Genomic DNA, 19,511 nt, shown 5'->3' with positions numbered 1-19,511 from the left:
CCTTCGCATGTAATCCATCCACAAGCGCACAATACATGCTTATCAGTCAACCATTTCCATTCTATTCTGTATGAAAGGATCAGACTCCTCCTCACCTTCCTTCGCATAAGAGAACCAAGGTTAGCAAACAGGGTTGGAATGGTTATCCCCAATGGTACCCACCTCGGCGCTGTTGTCATCCAAGACGTCGATGATGTTCTTAGCTGATTTCGCAGTATGCTCGCAGAGTCTGTCCGCTAGCTCGTTACCTGGGACCTGCAATGATTAACATGCGACTTTCCAAATGTACCTAGAATCATACCCTTGAATGTCCTGGGACCCAATATAGCCTCGTTTCCACACCCTGTACACATAATGTCTTCGCCTTCTTTGTTATCAGATAGACAAGTGAACCAAGCCTTATGTCCCGCTTGTTCTGATCAATCTGGCGTAGAACATCAGTAGAGTCTGAGTATATAGTAACACTTTTGAACCGTCCTGGGTGTCTGGTAACTTCTTGACAGGCAATCTCAAAGGCTTTGAGGACGGCTAGGAACTCGGCAGTCCTTGCGTCTTGTCTTCCATCAAATAGCTTAAATCCGAACAGCTTCCAAGGACCCCAGACGCCTTTGCTCCACATAGCATATCGATAGATCACGGCAGAGGCGGCTGCGGGTACGGTACCTCCATCCGTCCATAAGACCAATCGCTCGGGATCGTGTCGCTCGATTGTGTGCTCTTCAAATGTACTTTAACTTGACCCACAAAACTGGAGGGCTTGGGAACCACTCGTGCATATGAGCTCATCACTACTGTTTTGGTCGTTGCATCATCCAGACATCTCATCCTGACCCGGGTGAGTTCATCCTGGATATGCATTTCCCTGAAGAGTTTCCTTTTCAATTTCTTGAGGCCACGGTTCGGGTCAATCTTTCGAATCTCAGGCTCTATACCTGGAATTCTTCTTCCCCAAACCTCATCGCTTGGACTGGCGTCGTTGAATATGGGCGGCCTCACGTTGGTTCGACCACTCGCACTGGGAGCGTCGTCTGGTTCCAGGTCCCAACGATTACGTTTCGTTTGTGTCGGGTGCAAAACAGTCGCCTCGATGGCTTTCGGTGAACCGTTTCCATCCGTGGCTGCAGGGAATATGATTTGACCGATGGCGGCCCAATCTCCATCAGTACTCAGTCCCAGTTCTCTTGCGAGGGATAAATTGAGCCAAAAGTGGCGATCATCTGCTGATTCAGGCATTTTTGTTGCGTGCAGGCGGCTCACAATGAGGATGTAGGCGCGGACGGGTGGACTGAAGGGATTTGAGTTTGACTGTATGATATACAAAAAAGAAGAAAGGAGCGTTTGCCGCGGCGCGTCGCGGCAAACGAGGTGAAAAATATGTTTGTTGATATAAACAAATGACGCGTTGTTCACCAGCGTTGTCCGATGTCGCTTTCACTGTGTACCCGTGGAGGTCTTATAGGCAATCGCGAGGTGCCCACACGCTGCCCTACTGGTCGATATATCCCCTTTTCCTTTGGTTCTCGCCACTCACGGCGTGAGCATCGCAAGCCTGGAACCAAAAGTTTTCGCTTGCCGTCTACTATATACATGTATCTCTGGGAGCGGTGACCTTAATAGCTTTGTACAATAATAAAGGAATTATTCAAACCGCTAGTTCGTTTCTACAAGCATGTGGGCCTGGCGAAACACCCAAACGAGAACTCAATGTTTTGAAGAGAACAAGCGGATACATTCCCATAGACGTGTCTTCCTCTGTTAAATACAAAATCATGGCAATTGCTATAGAGCACAAGACATAGTGAAGAGAGAGTGTAAAGCAGTTTAAAAGAACATGTGCTAGAGAGACAAATAGCTCGGGAAGTGTAGAAAACAGAAATAGTCCGATGCAGCAGCCAGGTGAAGTTTCTTCAAGATTGACCGGTAAATGCGATGGATTCTGGTTGTGGGAATGCAATCATACCCACTATTAATACATACACAACGCAGTAGATATGGGGCTTCCAACCGTTAGTTTGTCGGTAGAAGTACGCTAAGACTATTTATCTACATTAAACCCAAGCTGCTGTACCCTACTTGTAATGTTGTTTAAGCTAAGAAATCAGAGAGATCGGAAGCTGCATTTGGCTTTATGAATGGAAACTGTTATTTAGCGTAGGTGCGGCAATACTGTGGATACAGTATAGGACTATTTCTGTTTTAGCAAGAGGCAGATTCTAAGCTCCTATAGCACCTACAAACGACGAGTGAACACGTATAGGTTCCTTCTCCTTCGCTTCCTCCTCGTTACAAGATAAGTCTCCTTAGAAGTTTTCAGAAACGCAGCACTGTTACGTAGCACCTGTTACTGCAAGCCGCAGTTACAACACTACGGATCCAGCTAATTAGCAGTCATAGCAGCTACAGGAGACAGAAGCTAATTATGAGTACTGGCTGTACAACGTAGTAGGCTAATAAGCCATTGGCCGTTGCAGCTACGGACGGAAATACCGACGATTGGATCTTGGTTGACCGACCCCAAAACACCATACATTCATTACGAACCACCCCATCACGCTTTCGTTGACTTTCCACCCCAATCTCACGGTGACCCTACCTCTTCAACTGCTCCACAAGCGGCATCACCTCCTCATCATCCTCCCCCTGCTTCCGCGGCACAGCCACTTCACCCCTCACAATTTCCAACGCACTCACCAATGGCAACACCAACAACAGCAACGGCAACAACTGCCCATAACTCCACTCCCTCTCCCCATCCCCCACCAATCTCACCCCCTCAGGCGGCTTCCCAAACGCCGAACTCTCCCTCACAACCCTCACCGTCGCCCCAATCCCCATAGCCACCAACATCACCAGCCCCACAACCTGCACACTCTTCATCCACCTGGGGTTCTTCCTCGTATGCAAATACCACGTACTCAGCACAAACACAACCACATTCCCCACAATAACGGCAATCGTGCCCGCAATACTAATCGCCGCATTCCCCCTCGGCCCTCCCCTCGACCCTACGTCCCAAACACACGCAATCGGCAACCTAGGCTCCAAATCGCGCATCACGCTCTGTAATACAAAAACCCCGCTCAAACACTGCAACCCCAGGTTCCCGATCATGAGGACCTGCCTCAACCACCTGAGGACCCAGTCTCTGCGGAAATCATTCACGAGCGCCAACAAGGTTGCCAGATTCGTTGCGGTGGATAGTAGAGAGAGGAGCCAGACGATGAAGAAGTGGTAGGGCACCATGTGGTGCATTTTGGCCAGGGCGACGCACTGGATGCCGATTCCCGTGAGGATTTGCTGGTCGGAGAAGGAGAGGAGGAGTTTGCGCGGGATGAGGGCCGAGGTCGAGGAGCGGAGGTTGAGGAGGATGATGGTGGCGCTGAGGGCGAGGGAGAGGAAGTTGGTTATTATGAAGGAGAGGAGGACCTGCGCTGTTGGTTTAGCGAATGCGACTGGTGAATGGAAGGCTTCCAGATTTCGTATATAGAGAAGGGGAACTAGAGAACTTACTCCTGGACCTGCGACGCCTGCGTCGGGTTGGACTGTGTCGGGCACGATGGTGCAATTCTTCCCGCCGAATACTTCAGCCATTATGATGTGTGAGACTCTTGCTTCGAGGCAGATTGGTAGGAATCGTGGAGAAAAATATCCAAGTCTCACTTCGCCGATCCGCCTTCAAAGCTGGTCACTGCGACCATAGACAAAACCCTTGTCTCTCAAAATGTGAGTTAAGACAGACCCAAAAGAAGAACAACGACAGTCCAAACCAACAAGAAGAAAAAAGCCAATCCCAAAACGCGCACATTCACCATTTTCTGCAGCACCGCCTCTTATGACGTCCTCAACCGTCCAAAAATATCCTCAAGAGTACGCAGTCGAGGCGGGTAGATCGCAAACAAGGACGTTTGATTGTGAGGTCCAATAAGCGGCCTTCGTCGCTTTGTACGCAGATTAACCTGTGGCTGAGCGCTTAGACGTGAAACACTACCGTATCCACTCAAGATGCAAATCTTCCTGTTGAAGAAATTTTTAACGCGGAAAGTAGCGAGTGCCAGGCGCCACTGTATCAACAACTACTGATCAAGGTATAATATGGATCTGAGACAAAGGAGAGACAGTTTGTCCCAAAAACAAGTCCTTAAGAATTCGACATCACGTGACCGTACCCTTTCCTTGACAGCTATTCAGGGCTACATCTATCCAGCTCCAGAGAATTTACATTGTAGACTGAAATTAATAGAATTCAGCTCGACACGCGCATGTAGCGGAGCCCTGCCATCCTGCTGTACTCCGGAAAACGCCATCTCCCTATCCAGAGCACCATCCGGAGAAGCACACCTCTACAACTACAAGGACTATGACACAGTGAGGTAGAATACTAACGCCCGCCAGGGGGCCCGACAAGAATACACTAAGACATCCAGGAACCCCGCCCATTCAGCGTCCAACGCGAATACCCAGATATCAATTACCGAAACCCATCTTCCCAGGTTCCAAAATACATGAACGCTCCCCTATAACTCCTGCATGTCGGCATCCTTTTCATTGTTGTCCAGGACGCCAAGTAAGCGTGCATAAGGAACTGTTATGCGCTGGAGGTCTCGGTGTTTGCCTATAGAGTTAGAATACGATGCACACGGGATTCGGGCAACGACATACCTAGTACAAGGATGAGCTCCCGGAGCAGCTCCTCCTTACTCCAGCCACATATCTGATTCTCCTTGGTTTGGTCCACTCCCTCCTCGCTCACGAGTAGATCACTACTCAGACTACGGAGAAGCTCTTCGATCTTCCCTTTGAGCCCCTCAGCACCAAGCCTCTTGACATACATCAAGAGGTAGATCTTATATTCTTCTCGAGCACCCAGCGTCCGCGCGGCCGCCAGTCGGTTCTCGAGGTGCGCTACTGACACGCATGACTCAAAGGTCTCGTACCCCTCAGCTGCTATTAGTGCTTTCACCAGGCGTTGTAGGTAGAAAGCACGCCCTTGGAGCAAGAATTGATTCGTTGTGTTGCGCTCCAGGAGGGGTATGATGCCGGCAGATATATTCTCTGGAGATACTTGGTCATTCGTTTCTTTCGAAGGGCCTGCACCGCTGGTCGACTGGATGTTCCCCACGGAGGAGTCGGCGGTATTCCAGTACTGACTGCCCACTGCCCACCATGCCTCCGAGATGCGTTGCCAAGTGTACATCATTGGTGAATATGTATAACCCTCCCCGTTGGACATAGCCACTATGATACGTCCCTCTGAGTTCAAGCGGGCGAAGATGATTCCCGGCGAGCGGGTCAGGTGCGGACCTTGTGCATAGGCGCAAATGTCCAATACCGGTGCGAGAGAGACTGGTGGGTGTGGTGCCGACATATCGCGGAGATTCCACACATAGCACATGCCCACTGCTGAGATACACATTAACCACCAGCCACGGCAATCCATAATGACAGGTTGTGCTTCCAGGACAAGAGCGTTGAGTATGCGACGGCCAGCTGGGGACCATGCGTATATAGATCCATCTTCGCAGGCTGCCGCAAAGAAGTTTGGATTACCGGTGACCAGCAGCACTGATCTGGGGAGGTAATCTTGCCATAAACTCTGCCCTTTCTTTGTGCAACTCAAACGAGCTGGGTCATGATCCTGTGGCCGACCTGTCCGAGACGGTCCTGTTGCATTTCGTGCCTCCAATAACACAGTGTCGCTATCAGCTCTGCTTCCAGTATTGGAATCCACTGTGTGGGCCTGAGGGGGCTCGCTCCCATCCATTGTCCGCACTATAACACTTCTTAACTTCGGTACGGCAAGCCGTACTTGGCTCACACTGAGAGCCGGGCTCACAATGGCAGGTCGTAAAACTGCAGGAATCTCCGTGGCCGGTTTAGGTTCGGCCAGAGCTGGCGGGATGAGGCCATTCTCGCCATTGAGTACAATCGCTGCTCCTCCTTCTCTTGCACTGCTAGCAAGGCGCTTCTCCACTTGCCGCTCGGGGTCGCCCTCAATCTCGGCAAATTTTCTCTTGTTGCCTATGAGCAGAGTCGCCAAACCTCCCTTGGGGAATCCGTCGTACGGTTTCGAAAGATCCAGGATATTGTGCGGATTGTCATTTCTCCCAGTTGCCGCAGCTGTTGAAGAGAGCAGCTGGGTCTGGGGTAATGATGACTCTCCCACGCCGGAGGACGCAGATACAAGCAGTGGAGCTATACGCTTCTTGCCATCTTTGCTGACCGTAACCCGTTGTTTGAGCCTCTCCACTCTCTGGTCGGGCGGAGGTTCTGCTGGTGCCGGATTTGCGGGAGCTTGAGGGGCGGAAGGTTGAGGGGTTGCAGCGCCACTTGTCGATGTACCGTTCGTGGGTGGTTGAGCCTGCACCGCCTCGCCATCTCCCATTAGGGCGCCCATTCGGCCCTCAACTCCCTTCCGCGCACCAGCTTTGCTGCTTTCCTCAAGTCGCAGGGCATCAGTACCTTCCACGATACCGATCTTCCGTCCGGCCCCGTACCTTTGCAACGACTGTTCGATCTCATTGGTAGGTGCGATCTGTCCTAGCTCCCCAGGCTCAAAAATAACCGTGAGGATGCTTCCATCTAAAGAAGTCATATACAACGTCTCTCCGCTGGGTGCCCAAGCCAGGTCTGTTATTGACTTCGCCGCCACCTCTTGTGTAATGACGAATGGACGCGCATCTGTCGAGGTCCAGACACTAAGGGTTTTGTCTTGACCTGCGCACGCAACCACGGAAAAGTAAACCGGCGCCGTTTCCACTTCGACTTCGCGCCCTTCCGGACCAGTAACTTTCTGCATTCCCGTCCTGAAAAATATCTTTGGAGAATAAGCGCACACCTCCACAGGTCCTTCATGACCGACCAAATTCGTATCCGCAGACCAGCTTCCTCGTGCTATTGCGGCAACTGTGCTGATAGGTCCATTTGTCGCGTTCGGTGCGACGATTGCGCTCCCATCGGGTGCCCACGAACATCGGCGGAAATATGTAGTGAGCGGAGACGCCGCGAAAGGTTCCGAAATTGTTGTCTCGAGCACAAAGTTATTAACTTGATCTTGTGATGTCGCATTCGGCGGCGGAGGAGTAAATCTGAATATCTTGATGCTGCGGTCGTCGCTGGCGGTTGCAAAATATTTGTTTGCGGGATCGAATGTGATACCTTTGACATGGCTTTGATGATGTGATAGGGTCTTCAGCTTCTCGAACGTATGCCCCGACCATACCACTATTTTCGCATCCAATCCGACCGAAACCAGAATCGAGGAGTCGTAGGACCAGCCTAAATCCTGTACATCGTTATCGTGTCCGATGAGGCGCCGTAGGACTCTCCAGTTTTCCACCGGAGGAGGCTCAGTTGATCCTAAAGAATCATTAAGAAAGCGTTCCAGTGATGCCCGCGGCAACATACCAAATGCAGAAACATGAGCCGGCGCATTCGGATCGAGCGTATAGACACACACTATCTTGTCATCCGCCCCTGATGCCAGATATTTCCCGTTTCCGGAGAAACGCGCAGCGTGTATCGTGCCGGAGTGGTGGCTGATGGCCGCAAGTTGTTTAGGTTTCGTATATTCGGGGTTGTTCGAGTTCGCTATAGCTTCCGTGGACCATATACGCACGTATCCATCTATGGTGGGCATATTAGCTGTGTCCAGAGCAAGGCGCACATAATGGGAGCTTCGCCGTCGCGGTCGACAAACCTCCGGCAGCAGTTACTAGTCGCTTTCCATCGGGAGAAACATGACAACTATAGACTTCAAAGTCTTTCAGTTCGCCTGCACATGTAGAATGGTGGTTAGCATTTAGTTCCTGGCGTCAAGCTGAGGGATTGCAGCTCACGATGCCGCTGTCCAGCAGATGTTTGACTTACCGGGATGGTTTAACCATAGCGGCTTCACGAGATGCATTGTCGCAAAGCGTGCCTATCCAAGATACGCATGCTCGACGCTAGGGTTGTAGGCCGGGAAATGTGTGTAGTTGAGGCGTCATCCAGCAGCAGAAGTGGATCATTCGCGACAGTCTGGCATACGAGACGCGGTCTGAAAGTCGCGGGCCGCTTGGCCCTGGTTTGGGTTGTTTTTGGTTTAGCTGTCGATCAATGCATGGACGAACGCCACAATCGGCGGGTCTGGGGTTTTCACGTGGCTGTGCAAAGTAAACATTGAACTCCAAGGTGAAAGGTCATACCAGCCGGTTAGGGCTAATGGTATGAATGATGCATTTATTCTTGAGTATAGCAGTCACAAGGTTTGCGCCTGAAGATTGCCACCCGACGGTTCATGTCCTACGCTGGTGCATAGGCAAGCTGGTTCAACCAACCCAGCTGGCATCCTCCAAGCTCTCAGGGTGAATTCTCGTTGCCCTCAAATCCTCGCCTTCAAAGCCGACCGATATCTCTGCCCTACTCGTAATCAAGTGGATGAGGCGTGTGGCTCGCCGCCGTGAACCTTTCCAAGGTTTATGGTGTGAATGATTCGTGATGTTGACCCCGTAAATCGTTTTCATTTCGCGATCTTCTTCCGTTTCTTGAAAACCACTGCAGGAGCAGCAGGTTCAGCAGCCGCCTCTCTCGTCCGTTGCGCAGCCTCCTCTTCAGTCGGTATATCCTGCAGCCCACTGTGCGTCTCCTCAGTCTTCACCCCCTCTTCTTCCTTAATCTCCCCCTCCTTCTTGATCCCCTCATCCCCACCCTCCTCCTTCTTAACGTCCTCCTTATTCCCTCCAAACAGCGCCTCAATATCCTCTTCCCCACTCTTCCCCGGCAACCTCTTAAACGTATTTCCCCATCCCTTCTTCCTTGTGATCGTCTCCGCCGCGGCAAGATGCTCCTGCTCCTCCTCATCAATCTTCCTCTTCCGCACCCCAGTACTCAACCCCGACTTCACCTCCTCCCCATCCTCGTCTACAACCCTCTGACTGACAACCTGCCACTCCCCCGCCAGCGCCAACTCCCCTCGCACCTGATCCGGCACCGCAATCCCCATAGCCGCCAACTGCGCAGCCTGCCGTTTCCGATCCTCCAGCGTAGCTTGCCTCTCACCCGTCCTCGAAAACGTTGGTTTCCCCCCTGCCCGCGCATCATTTGCCTTCGCAGTCGACGAACCCGCAGCACTCGCCCCAGATGCGCCGGACACAATCCCATTCAACCTCGCAACCTCATCCTTCGCCTGCTGTTTCTTCCGCTGCTCCGCTTCTTGCTCCCGATGTATACCCCTCAGGGAGCGTTGGATGTTGCCCTGGTGGCGACCGGTAGCTTCATGATTCGCGCGCTCGAATTTGGTGTCTCGGACGTAGACGGAGCAGAATTTGCACCAGTATTTGGGCTGTGCGGTGGGATCAGTACGGCCGAATGCAGCATTTTGAACGGGAACACTTACCGTTGACTTCCAGTATTCGGCCATGTTTGGGGATGCAGGATGGAGATTGTGGTGATGAGGTAAGTGCGCATGGATGCCTTCATCGAGAGGCGTTCCTGCCAAGACTGGGGTAGAGTACCGTGATGTTCAACACTCAGGTTCTGGATCTCTACGAAGCTTCCCTGGTCAGAACTCTCACAGATAATCTGTACCTGATAGAAACATAAAGACAGTGTTAACCTTTCAGTCTAATATATACCTCCAAAGAATGCTCTGTAGAAGTTTAGAGGGTATATCTACATAGTACAACCAAACAAGATTTTTGACGCTATGAAATGCGTAAACAGAAGGATCCTAAACTCCGGTGCCCACCTATAAGTGGGATAAATGAATAGGTGTGTTATACTGCGTTCGCTCCATGCGCCCTGTACTCCTGCGGATGCGCTTCATTCTCCGCGATCCCATCCTGTGGGATGCCATTTCCTTCTAATGGGCCCCGTTCCGCCTTCTTCGATTCACCTCGGTGGCTCCAGCCTTCCGTTCCTACATACGAGCCCACGCCGACACCAATGCCCCATGAACGCTTGTAGGACCGAGGTCCCCAGGCCCACCCGGCGCCCCGAGTGATGGGGAGATGGTACCATCGGAAGCTGAACCAAGCCGTCGTAATTCCTAACAAACTACCGAAAATGAGGTCCCAGCCGTGATGGCGGTAGTCCGTGAATCGCGTACTCGTAATGTAGATTGCTGCGCCAATGGGCACGAGAACGAGCACTAGTGTCCAGACTGGAGGTGCTGCCGCCTGATATCGGATAGGTACAACATGGTCTTCCGCATAACCGGGAGAAGAGAGGCCGGACTCAGTACGTGCCTTGTTGTGGGTGGGCAGGATGCCCTTTTGTTTCAGATTGGATGGTGCAACGGCGGAGGTGTAATCCGGATTTGTGCTGAAAGGACGAGGAGGAAGGAAGGGGATCGCAACGGCGAACTTAGATGCCAGGAATAGAGTCAGGTAGAGGAGGCCGGCCCAAGAGACTGTCGATGGCTGTCAGATTTGCGACTGATTTTGCATGGTATGTTCACTTACAGCTTGCATGCCCACTGGGAAACGACTTGAACCCGTCTTGCAGGATATCGTCATTTGTTTGGGTGCAGACGTCAGATGTCACAAGGACCCAGAGCGCATTGAAAGACTCGGCATATCCGCCCACATCGGTCTGCGCAATGCGGGATCGATCAGCCTGGCAGCGAGACAAGAGATCAGGTCGAGGTTTTCCGAACAGAAGTTTCATCCCCTGTGTAACCATGAAGGCCGTCGCAAGAGACATCCCCAGTCCCATCCAAGCAGTATTCCATTCCCACACTTTCCTCCTCCAAATCAAAGACAGGGGGGTCCCCTTCCTGGCGGTTGGGCCAGGAACGAAGACCAAGCAGACGATGAACGTTATTGCGGCGGGGATGACAAGGGATACTACCACGAGCAACCATGTTGGTATAGTTTCTTTGGTTTCGAAGGGGTATGATATCGAGAGGTCGACGAGAGAGAAGGGTCGGTGGAACGGTGTAATGCCATCCCAGGCCGCGCCAACCGCTGCTATGGCACTGTGATAGTCAACAATGACTGCGATGTGAAGGCCAAATTGAGCGACTTACATTATTACTATCCAATCAAAGATATATGAGAATATCAGCCGCTTCGACGGAAGGGCGAAGTTCAAGGACCTCATGATGAGGCTAGTGTACACAGGACGCTTTCTTTTGAATGGAAAGAGAAAAAGAGAGAGAATCCAGTTTTGTAACTTGCGCCCAGCGGCGAAGTGCTATACAAGATGAAAGAAAAGCTGGAACCCCTAGGATTTTGGATCGTGAGCGGCTGACAAGGGGACGTTCACGATTTTCGCGAAATGCTCGGGGTCTGAGGGTCCAGTCAAAAAGGAAAGACAGTGTGTGAGCAGATTGTAGGAGGCGCCCTGAGGATATGGGGAACGCAGTATGAAGTCAATCCAGGAGGCACGCGACAAAACATGCCAAGCGCTGACGTCTCCAAAGGGGCTGTGCGCAGCGAGTCGCCACAAGTTGACCGATCACTGCAGATCAATCTGATCAACAATAGGTTTGGAGGCCTCCAGCTTCTTTCAGCGCTTGTTGTGTTCCGGCGGCAACGTCATGGCGCGATGGTTACACGAAGTATAGGCGGCCATAGTAGTTTTCACAATGCCCGAGGAAACTACTGAAAACGAACCATAAGACTGAGGAGAAGCGTTCAATGGCAGATTGCCAGCTCTCTCCACGGCTCCTGGTTCTCCAGCGACAACCTGCCGTGTACTTTTAGTGGGATCGCGCAGAAAAGGATTCGTCTCAATACTGAAATCGAAATATTCATGAGCCAGGAGGCATTCAAGACGGAGAAATGGGCTGATGTGGAACGGTCTTCCTGCACTGGACATAAGTTCGGTGAACAATGGCATCATGTCAAAGCAACCGATTTACCTCACGGAACTATAGATGGTAAGGAGTACTCCTCTGTCAATAACTTCGATGCTTGTTGGGATGACGGAGCACGCTTCTACGGGGAAAGTGTGGCTCACCTCCGAGCACCGCCACATACAGTGGCGCAAAACTTTCAGCTCCACCGCTCCAGCATCTAGCAGCCCACCATTCACCTCCAAGACAGCTCCATTAAGCACCATAAATCAGAGAGAACCCATCATGAATCCCCCACCGCCACCGACCATCGACCTCCTCCTCAACCTCATCGACACCCGCCCCAACTCCATCCTCACCTCCCTCTCCCAACACCCGCACCTAGCCTCCGCCTCCGACTCCCACGGCTACTCCCTTGTCCACGCCGCCGTATCCTACAACCAGCCCCAAGTCCTCCGCGAACTCATCCAAACCTACAAAGTCAACGTAAACCTACTGGACGAAGACGGAGAATCGCCGTTATTCGCGGCGGAGAACGTCGCGATAGCGAAGAGCCTAGTTGAGGACTTCGGCGCAGATTGGAGGTTGAAGAATTCAGAGGGGAAGACGGCGGAGGAGAGGATCGCGGAAGAGGAGGGCGAGGATCATGAAGTCGCTATCTATCTACGCGGATTGCGAACTGGGGGAAGCGGTAGTGCAAATGGCAATGTCGCCAACGGCGCTGATGTCCCGGACCTCTCCGGTCTCCCAGGCGGCGTGAAAATTAATATAGACACCATGGCCGAGGACGAGGTGGGCGATGCACCAGACCCTGAGATACGGCGGCGGATAGAGGAGTTGGCTGCGCGGGACGACTTTCAAACAGAAGAGGGGCAGAGGCGGTTAAGGGAGTTGGTAACGGAGGTAGTTTCTGGAATGGGAGCGGAGGAGGCTGCCCGGAGTGTGAGGAGGAGGGTGGAATGAGGGAAGGAGGGAATTGAGTTTCTGGATATTGAGATGCTTGGCAGTGTGATGAGAACGCGTACCCCCAGCTTGGGGACGTTCGTCATTCCAGGGTCGAGGAAAACAAGATAGCCATGGGCATGGGTTGAAGCATGGCGCCGCGAGGCGCACATGAAATGGCCATGTTGAAGAGAGGTCGACGACCAAGGTCATAGTCACACGTGGCCACGCGGCAGGACCCAAGCCATAGGGAGGATGAATTGAAGATGGCAGAGCACATGCGCGGGATTGCGCTGTGAATGGTATAAGCCAAATCGAAATTACAGCAATTACAGCTTCTGCAAAAGTATCCTCGCTCCTGCGTTGCCTCCAGGAGTCTTCTCGCCCTTCTCTCCCTTATTCCTCTTCTTCGACTTGTCTGCATCAGCCGTAGGCCCAGCTGCAGTTTCCAGCTTCTTCCGCTGCTTCTTCAAAGCGGCTAATACCTCGTCCCTCTTCCCAAAATCCTCAGACTCGACCAACCCGACGATAACAAAAGACCCCGGACCAGTGGCCCACTGAACAACATCATCCTTAATCTGCTCCCAGAACATATCAGCGAATCCCAGAGGGGGCTGCACCGGCACCACCTTCTTCAACTTCGGGTCAAACTTGCCCCCTTGCACAAGCATCTTGAGCATGTTTTTGCTAAGAGCTGCAACATCCTGTCTGCCTTTCCCGTTTGTAGTTTCTTCGGAGGCAGATTCCCCGGTAACGGCGGGTTCTAAAATCTGCTGAGAGAGTTGCACAACCTCTTTGAGTGCCTCCCGCCTCTTTTCCCGCTCAATATCCGGTGCCCCAACCAGAACCTCTCCCATGAACTGAAGGCCGAAACCAAAGGACGCAAAGTCTGTCGTCCTAGCGGCAATAGCTGTGAGCAACTGCGGCTCAATCGCTTTCACAATTTCTTGCTGTCTGATGATAGGGTCTTTCTTGGATGTGGTAGCACGAATGGCATATAGCTCTGCCAGACGCTCTCTTGTTGTATCATCAATGAGCCACTTTGCTTCAGAAGCAAAAGGGTAGAGTAGAACAGTGCGGGCACGCGTATCGCTAGCCAAGTTCAGCACCTTCTCGGGAAGGCTGTCGTTGGACGGTAGAAGTTCCCCGAAGATGGATTTGGACGTTAGCTTGGTATCGTCAACGACGGCCAGCGCGGCAAGAAGAACGTGATGCGCATTAGCGTCGTAGGCCATCATCTCGATTGTATCCTTGTACGGTCTCAGAAACGTCTTTCGGTCTTTAGCGCTGCCGTACGCAAATGCCAAAGATACGAGGCGAGATCCAGACTTTGTGAAAGCAAGATTCTTCAACAGGTCCACGTTATCCGCTTCTTGACCCTCCTTGATAGTAGGATCCGGTCTGAACTGCTCGAGGAAGTCGTTCGCTTCGGAGCTACCCGGCTTGCAAGCGAGGAAGTACTGCAACATCGCATCGTGTAGCATTGTAAATCCGCTGAGCTTCTTCTGCAGAAGCTGATTTATTTGCGCCTCAAGGTACTCCATGATGGGCTTGCGCTTCTCGGGTGATTCTTCCAGGATGACGCGGAGTTCTGCGCTGTCTGTTCCTTCTGTTTTGAGACCTTTTATAGCAAACTCCGGACCATACCACTCTCGAAGGAGACGACTCTTCTGTTCAGGCGTGGCAACGGCTCTGTAGGTGTCGTCCAAGATCCATGCGGCTTCAGGGTGGTTGATTAGTCGACGGACATGACCGTAAAACTCAGAGATGATCAGATCGCGTATCTCAGGGTCTCTGTAAATGTTGTCAGCATTCCGGTAAATACCTCCGGGGTGGAAACCTCACCCTTTCTCCAGCAGCTTCGCAATCAAAAACTTTGAGTATTTCCCTTCCGCCAATACCTTGAACTCTCCTTTCAACTCTCTAGCTATCATCCGTCTCTGCTCGATAGTGGAGTATTTGATTGCGGTCTGGATGACCCTCACGGAATCGTGCTTGAAGACAAAATCCTTGACTCGGCCAGTGACAATCTCGAAGAGCTCTTTGACGAGCTTCTTCCTCTCTTCTTTCTCCACGTGTGATTTTAAGCGGAGTTTCTCCCAGAGCTTCTTCGACCGCTCGATTATATCGGCGTTGGGTTTCGCGGCTTTGCGTTCTTTGGCAAGGGCTTTTTGCTTTGCATGTGCCTCTTTCGAGGAGGATGCTGCGTACTCGTTAGAAGGATGTTATGCAGAAAAGATGTGCATGAATGCATACCATTGAGCGCAACCAAAGCAGAATCGTTCTGAGCGCCCGCCGAATCCTTTGCGTTCTTCTTAGACTTGTCTTTTGACTCCTTTTCTGGCCCCTTCTTCTTTGGTGCCTTCACTTCTTTTTTTGGCTTCTGCTCTTTACTCTTTCCGCTGATCGAGTCACCATCTTCGTCCGATGCCCTACTTTCTTTCTCGCTGCTGTCCTCCACAAGGTCCTCCGAGTCATTATGTTTGAAAGGCTTTGCTGAAGGCTTATCGATTTTGAGCTTTTTGCTTCGGCTTGCAGCTTCGGAAGACGTAGACTTCGCAGATTTTCGCTTTATTCCTGGCATTTTGAGTGATTTTGGCAAGTGGTTGGTTTCGACGCCTGCAACATGCGGTCCAAAAATTTCCCATGGCCAAGATTGCCATAAGAGGTGATTGGGCAAACGGATCATTGTTGTTCCACCCACCTCGGCTGCTTACTCATAAGCTTCCTACACTCCTGGGAATTCCATGACAGCCGTCGTCTCTGCCTTCATTCTTCGCGGTTGTGCTCATTTGCGCATTTGACATGTTCTGTCTGCTTAATCCCACCCAAGCAAGGACGAGTCTTCTCTCCCTGGCCATGACCTGAGCTTTCCTCATTCTCTCTGTTATGCTAAACCCATCAGTGCCTTCTCGTTTTGTCGCTATGTTGCGTCAGTCTATCAATATCACACCATGGCGACAATGAGATTCGCCATTTTGTGGACAATCCATTGACGCACGCAACACGAGGTCAATATGGCACGTTCCAAGATTGACTCCGAGTGAGCGCACTACAGGTCACAGAGATTGCGACGAGGGCCAATTTCCAGGACTCCAGTTCCCTTCGACCTACGGCATCTCTTCTCCATTTGTCCATCACAATACATGTGTGGCGATAGCTGTCACTTTGTTCAGAAAGACCACCGGCTAGAGCTCCTTTGGCACTGGGGATCCGGCTGCAAGAGACGGGAGCCCCCATCGAAGTATCTCTACGGCTTGGAAGCGAATCCGTGTGCCGCATCCCCAAGGTACCCCATAGATCGCCTGTCGCCGGCCACTCGTTGCCCCCTCCCCCGCTTCATTCATATCGGGGTAATTCTACGTTCGCCCCAATTTTTCCGCCACGGGTCCTAGATTGTTCGGTTAATAGCTTGTATGGATGCTTAAATCTACCTATCCAGGCACCACGAATGGCATCATCAGCTTTTGCATTCGCGATTTAGACCGCCGGGCACCGCTACAGGAGGCCGGAGCCTCTATCGCTGTCAGTGTCAATTTCTTTCGAACGTTCATGAAGCTTGAACACCCGCACAGCATGGGTCGAGTGTCACCATTGGTTGCACTTTCCTGGTTCATTGCATCTTCAGCCTACATGTTCTCATCTGCTTAATTGTTATCATTTCTGAAGCTGCATTCAATTTCCTTTGATACAGATCAATCTTGTCGACGTCCAATTCGCCTCTTTGCCTGGAACATTTTCTGAAAGGAATTCAGTTAGCAGATTACGCACACTATTGTAGAGCGTGAATGTCGGCTTCATGGACAGTTTGGCACATCATCACGGTGTAAACAATGTAGGGATGTTTGAGAGACAATATGTGATACCATGTTTCGGGCCCTGCAGTAGGACCAGGTTAAGAGCTGGAAATCATCACAGTTGAATTCATCCGGCCAGTCAAGATGGAGTTCTGCAAACTCAATCACCAGCACCTTGAAACCTGGACTGGTTCCTGGTATTTTCTGGATATTTCTCCTGGATTCTCAGGGAAGTGATCTGGACCTTGACCACCATGTATGATGGGCCGATATCTCCCTTCTACGCTGACGTACCCAACTATATGTTTATCCGATTGCTATTGGCCGTTTACAATAAGCTCAAATTGGTTTACCGTTGGGCTAGCAGGCTTCCCCAAACCCATCCCTCCTCCTCGTGGGTGCGCTTCCCCGAGCCTGGAGAATCGGGGTATTGTGAATCACCTAATCTCAGCAAAAGGTTGCGCCTCCACACCTCTGTTGTCCAAACTGCAGTCAAGGCACGCAGATGCAACGGATGGCCGGTTGTTCAGGCCGCTTTTTAATTTATCTTTGTCCAAGGAGTTGTCGATGTCTCCTTTCTTGCGTAGTCTAAGATGTCGACCCTCTGCTATATAAGGAGCGCAAGTTGCACCACTTCTACTACCATCAAGCAAGCAGTTCGATCCTCAACCGCCAGTTCCTAGGGTCAAGACCAGAACATCATCATGAAGCTCAGCACCCTCATCCTCGCCATCGGCGCTACCAGGTAAACCACATCACACCCTCCACATCGATGTCTTACTGATACCCTTCCAGCCTTGTCTCCGCCGCTCCTCAATTCGTTGAGGACCCCGTCGAGGACCCCGTGGGCCCCGTCAGGCCTTCCTTCTCTCGCCCTGGAGGCCTGCCCAGCGGTCGTCCCACCGCCCGTCCACCCGTTCCAAGCATCAGCCGCCCGGGCGTTCCCTCTGGCCGTCCTACTCCCCCAGTCCCCTCTGGCCGTCCTACTCCCCCAGTCCCTTCTGGCCGTCCAACTCCCCCGATCCCCTCAGGCCGCCCTACCCCTAGCGGTCGCCCCAGCGGACCCCCTATTCCCAGCGGCCGTCCCACGCCCAGCGGCCGTCCCGGGCGACCCAGCTTCACGCTCTCGGTCCTCCCCACGCCGACCAAGCGCCCGACGCCCCCGGTCCTTCCTACCCCCAGTGGACGACCCACGCGCAGCGTTCCCGTTCCTCCTCGCCCTACGGGGACTCCAGACGACGATGATGAGGATGACGATGGTGATGACTGGTGGGACTGGGACGCTGCTCAGTAGATTCGATTGCCCGTTGGGTGGTCGGCTTCTCGCTGAGTGACCGGATTCGAGCGCACAGGATGCTGCTTCTTCTTTTATTTTCTGGATGTCTGCCGAATTGTCAAGGCGAGGGTGGACATCTCTCCGCTGGCTACTTTTAGCGGAGTCATCTTTTCTCTATTTGATGATGGGCGGATTGGGTGCGGGCTAGTCGCTCCGATCTTGCCTGAGTATATAGCTTTGTGTGAATATAAACTTGACCCGAATTTTGTCTCTTCTGGTTTTATGCAAATGAAGTGAATCTTTTTAGTGCTATTTACTTCTTTGACTGCAGTGTCTAGTTACGAGCTTGATGTATGCGAAGATTGTAGTATTCTCCTTCGATGTACTTTGTGCAATTTCCTAGATATGTGCCTCAATTCCGTTCTAATACGCCAGCCTCTGAAGTTTAGTTACCTGCAAGGGAGCTGCTTTCGTCCATCTACCAGACACCCAGGGGTAACCCTTCGATTGTTCCTACCTTTCTTCTCTTTGCTAACTGTTTGTCGATAACTAAACGCCTGCATCTAACTCTGCTTAACTGCGAGGCTTGTACGCTACTTCTATGGCTAGATACTTGTCCCCCTTAGTAATTTAGTGTCCACTGTAGTCATTCCTGCTAGGAAAGGAATTACTTTTTTTTACTCCTGCGTCTCCTCTTCTTCCTCCTCTTCTTCCTCCTCTTCTTTTTCCTTTTCCTCCTCTTCTTTTTCCTTTTCCTCCTCTTCTTTTTCCTTTTCCTCCTCTTCTTTTTCCTTTTCCTCCTCTTCTTTTTCCTTTTCCTCCTCCTATTTAATAGAAATTATCAACTCTTGGACTCTGCAACGCAATCACACATAAGCTAACCCCCGTTCTAGGAACAACTGCAGAGGGCCCATCAGCCATAAATGTCACTCCTCTCCTCTCCCTTCCCATCTTTTCTCTCCTCATTGGCGCGCACTCCCAATGAGTCTCTCAATCATCGCCGTCGTCCTCCCTTCTAAAATTATATTCTTTCCCTTTCTAAATGTGGAACCATAGCACCCACCAGGCCCCCGTCGGGACGCTCTTCTTCTTCTCTACAGGAATGCACGAATGTGTTCATCACGGCTGCTACGAACACGACACTCTGCACAGAGGGCAACATGTACCTAAGTCCCTACATAGGTATATACTATTTATATACCTGCTCCCGCATGCATACAGCGACTTGCTTTCGCTTTTGATTACTCCTCTCTTCAAGCACACTCATCACTCTGCTTAGACGTACTTATAGCTGGCATCGCTTGTCCCTGTTCCCACTCCCTATCCACTTAAATTAGACTCACTAGGACTTGAATTAGATATACAACGTACCTACTCTACCTATGTACCTCTCAAATCCACGACAACACCTCTATCGCTTTATCTCCCTCCTTCTATCCAAAGCCAGCTACAGGCACATCTGGCGACATCTACACCTAGCTACATCTACACCTGGCTAGGGTACTTCCACGCAACATTCCCATCTAAACATCCACACCTACCATCCACACCTATCATCCACACCTATCATCCACACCTATCATCCACACCTATCATCCACACCTATCATCCACACCTATCATCCACACCTATCCAAAAGAAAAACCGCTTGAACGGTTCGCCGTTGCCCCCGTGCCCTTATGTCCCTTATTCCTGCCCCTATGCCTCACGCCTTACCTCA

The 19,511-nt window shown here is 51.6% G+C and overlaps 8 protein-coding genes across 8 annotated transcripts; 2 read left to right on the top strand and 6 right to left on the bottom strand.

Moving 5' to 3' along the window:
• Positions 1 to 633: 633 nt before the first annotated feature.
• EI97DRAFT_458599 (uncharacterized protein) lies at positions 634 to 1,233 on the bottom strand (the record flags this gene model as incomplete). Its single annotated transcript, XM_033800920.1, has 1 exon — positions 634 to 1,233. One exon carries the CDS (start codon positions 1,231 to 1,233, stop codon positions 634 to 636), a length of 600 nt encoding a protein of 199 aa, XP_033653638.1.
• Positions 1,234 to 2,589: 1,356 nt separating this feature from the next.
• EI97DRAFT_418870 (uncharacterized protein) lies at positions 2,590 to 3,985 on the bottom strand (the record flags this gene model as incomplete). The annotated part of the gene is made up of 2 exons (XM_033796969.1): positions 3,511 to 3,985; positions 2,590 to 3,426 (listed from the first exon to the last, which is right to left on the bottom strand). The coding sequence occupies exons 1-2, from the start codon at positions 3,589 to 3,591 to the stop codon at positions 2,590 to 2,592; spliced, it is 918 nt and encodes a 305-aa protein (XP_033653637.1). The 5' UTR covers positions 3,592 to 3,985.
• A 218-nt stretch (positions 3,986 to 4,203) lies between these two features.
• Positions 4,204 to 8,020, bottom strand: EI97DRAFT_418868 (Hira-domain-containing protein). Its single transcript, XM_033796968.1, has 5 exons — positions 7,867 to 8,020; positions 7,697 to 7,771; positions 7,405 to 7,623; positions 4,660 to 7,356; positions 4,204 to 4,612 (listed from the first exon to the last, which is right to left on the bottom strand). The coding sequence occupies exons 1-5, from the start codon at positions 7,901 to 7,903 to the stop codon at positions 4,515 to 4,517; spliced, it is 3,126 nt and encodes a 1,041-aa protein (XP_033653636.1). The 5' UTR covers positions 7,904 to 8,020; the 3' UTR covers positions 4,204 to 4,514.
• A 151-nt stretch (positions 8,021 to 8,171) lies between these two features.
• Positions 8,172 to 9,427, bottom strand: EI97DRAFT_418866 (uncharacterized protein). Its single transcript, XM_033796967.1, has 2 exons — positions 9,374 to 9,427; positions 8,172 to 9,319 (listed from the first exon to the last, which is right to left on the bottom strand). The coding sequence occupies exons 1-2, from the start codon at positions 9,395 to 9,397 to the stop codon at positions 8,498 to 8,500; spliced, it is 846 nt and encodes a 281-aa protein (XP_033653635.1). The 5' UTR covers positions 9,398 to 9,427; the 3' UTR covers positions 8,172 to 8,497.
• Positions 9,428 to 9,704: 277 nt separating this feature from the next.
• EI97DRAFT_48826 (acid phosphatase/Vanadium-dependent haloperoxidase) lies at positions 9,705 to 11,227 on the bottom strand. The gene is made up of 3 exons (XM_033802195.1): positions 11,006 to 11,227; positions 10,440 to 10,954; positions 9,705 to 10,387 (listed from the first exon to the last, which is right to left on the bottom strand). The coding sequence occupies exons 1-3, from the start codon at positions 11,077 to 11,079 to the stop codon at positions 9,753 to 9,755; spliced, it is 1,224 nt and encodes a 407-aa protein (XP_033653634.1). The 5' UTR covers positions 11,080 to 11,227; the 3' UTR covers positions 9,705 to 9,752.
• Positions 11,228 to 11,471: 244 nt separating this feature from the next.
• Positions 11,472 to 13,060, top strand: EI97DRAFT_433510 (uncharacterized protein). The gene has a single exon (XM_033798406.1). It carries the CDS (start codon positions 11,903 to 11,905, stop codon positions 12,737 to 12,739), a length of 837 nt encoding a protein of 278 aa, XP_033653633.1. The 5' UTR covers positions 11,472 to 11,902; the 3' UTR covers positions 12,740 to 13,060.
• Positions 13,016 to 15,338, bottom strand: EI97DRAFT_398738 (pumilio domain-containing protein). Its single transcript, XM_033796403.1, has 3 exons — positions 14,975 to 15,338; positions 14,564 to 14,921; positions 13,016 to 14,512 (listed from the first exon to the last, which is right to left on the bottom strand). Exons 1-3 carry the CDS (start codon positions 15,300 to 15,302, stop codon positions 13,048 to 13,050), a joined length of 2,151 nt encoding a protein of 716 aa, XP_033653632.1. The 5' UTR covers positions 15,303 to 15,338; the 3' UTR covers positions 13,016 to 13,047.
• Positions 15,339 to 17,138: 1,800 nt separating this feature from the next.
• Positions 17,139 to 17,846, top strand: EI97DRAFT_48797 (uncharacterized protein). The gene is made up of 2 exons (XM_033802190.1): positions 17,139 to 17,260; positions 17,311 to 17,846. The coding sequence occupies exons 1-2, from the start codon at positions 17,220 to 17,222 to the stop codon at positions 17,807 to 17,809; spliced, it is 540 nt and encodes a 179-aa protein (XP_033653631.1). The 5' UTR covers positions 17,139 to 17,219; the 3' UTR covers positions 17,810 to 17,846.
• Positions 17,847 to 19,511: the final 1,665 nt, after the last annotated feature.

Source organism: Westerdykella ornata (assembly GCF_010094085.1).
Source record: "Westerdykella ornata strain CBS 379.55 unplaced genomic scaffold EI97scaffold_11, whole genome shotgun sequence".
NCBI lineage: Eukaryota > Fungi > Ascomycota > Dothideomycetes > Pleosporales > Sporormiaceae > Westerdykella > Westerdykella ornata.
Note: the sequence above shows the minus strand (reverse complement) of the source record. Positions and strands in the feature narration are given on the sequence as shown.

What these genes read in the sequence shown, in the direction of transcription:
- EI97DRAFT_418866 (XM_033796967.1), bottom strand. Translation starts at nt 9,397, where the DNA reads ATGGCCGAATACTGGAAGTCAACG. An exon ending in CCGAATACTGGAAGTCAACG is followed by an intron (nt 9,320 to 9,373) that starts GTAAGTGTTCCC and finishes CCCACCGCACAG; the next exon opens with CCCAAATACTGGTGCAAATT.
- EI97DRAFT_433510 (XM_033798406.1), top strand. Translation starts at nt 11,903, where the DNA reads ATGACGGAGCACGCTTCTACGGGGAAAGTGTGGCTCACCTCCGAGCAC.
- EI97DRAFT_48797 (XM_033802190.1), top strand. Translation starts at nt 17,220, where the DNA reads ATGAAGCTCAGCACCCTCATCCTCGCCATCGGCGCTACCAG. An exon ending in CTCGCCATCGGCGCTACCAG is followed by an intron (nt 17,261 to 17,310) that starts GTAAACCACATC and finishes ATACCCTTCCAG; the next exon opens with CCTTGTCTCCGCCGCTCCTC.
- EI97DRAFT_48826 (XM_033802195.1), bottom strand. Translation starts at nt 11,079, where the DNA reads ATGAGGTCCTTGAACTTCGCCCTTCCGTCGAAGCGGCTGATATTCTCA. An exon ending in TTTGATTGGATAGTAATAAT is followed by an intron (nt 10,955 to 11,005) that starts GTAAGTCGCTCA and finishes TGACTATCACAG; the next exon opens with TGCCATAGCAGCGGTTGGCG. An exon ending in TCCCAGTGGGCATGCAAGCT is followed by an intron (nt 10,388 to 10,439) that starts GTAAGTGAACAT and finishes AGCCATCGACAG; the next exon opens with TCTCTTGGGCCGGCCTCCTC.
- EI97DRAFT_418868 (XM_033796968.1), bottom strand. Translation starts at nt 7,903, where the DNA reads ATGCATCTCGTGAAGCCGCTATGGTTAAACCATCCCG. An exon ending in GCTATGGTTAAACCATCCCG is followed by an intron (nt 7,772 to 7,866) that starts GTAAGTCAAACA and finishes CTACATGTGCAG; the next exon opens with GCGAACTGAAAGACTTTGAA. An exon ending in GGAGCTCATCCTTGTACTAG is followed by an intron (nt 4,613 to 4,659) that starts GTATGTCGTTGC and finishes CTAACTCTATAG; the next exon opens with GCAAACACCGAGACCTCCAG.
- EI97DRAFT_398738 (XM_033796403.1), bottom strand. Translation starts at nt 15,302, where the DNA reads ATGCCAGGAATAAAGCGAAAATCTGCGAAGTCTACGTCTTCCGAAGCT. An exon ending in TGCTTTGGTTGCGCTCAATG is followed by an intron (nt 14,922 to 14,974) that starts GTATGCATTCAT and finishes ACGAGTACGCAG; the next exon opens with CATCCTCCTCGAAAGAGGCA. An exon ending in GCGAAGCTGCTGGAGAAAGG is followed by an intron (nt 14,513 to 14,563) that starts GTGAGGTTTCCA and finishes CAACATTTACAG; the next exon opens with AGACCCTGAGATACGCGATC.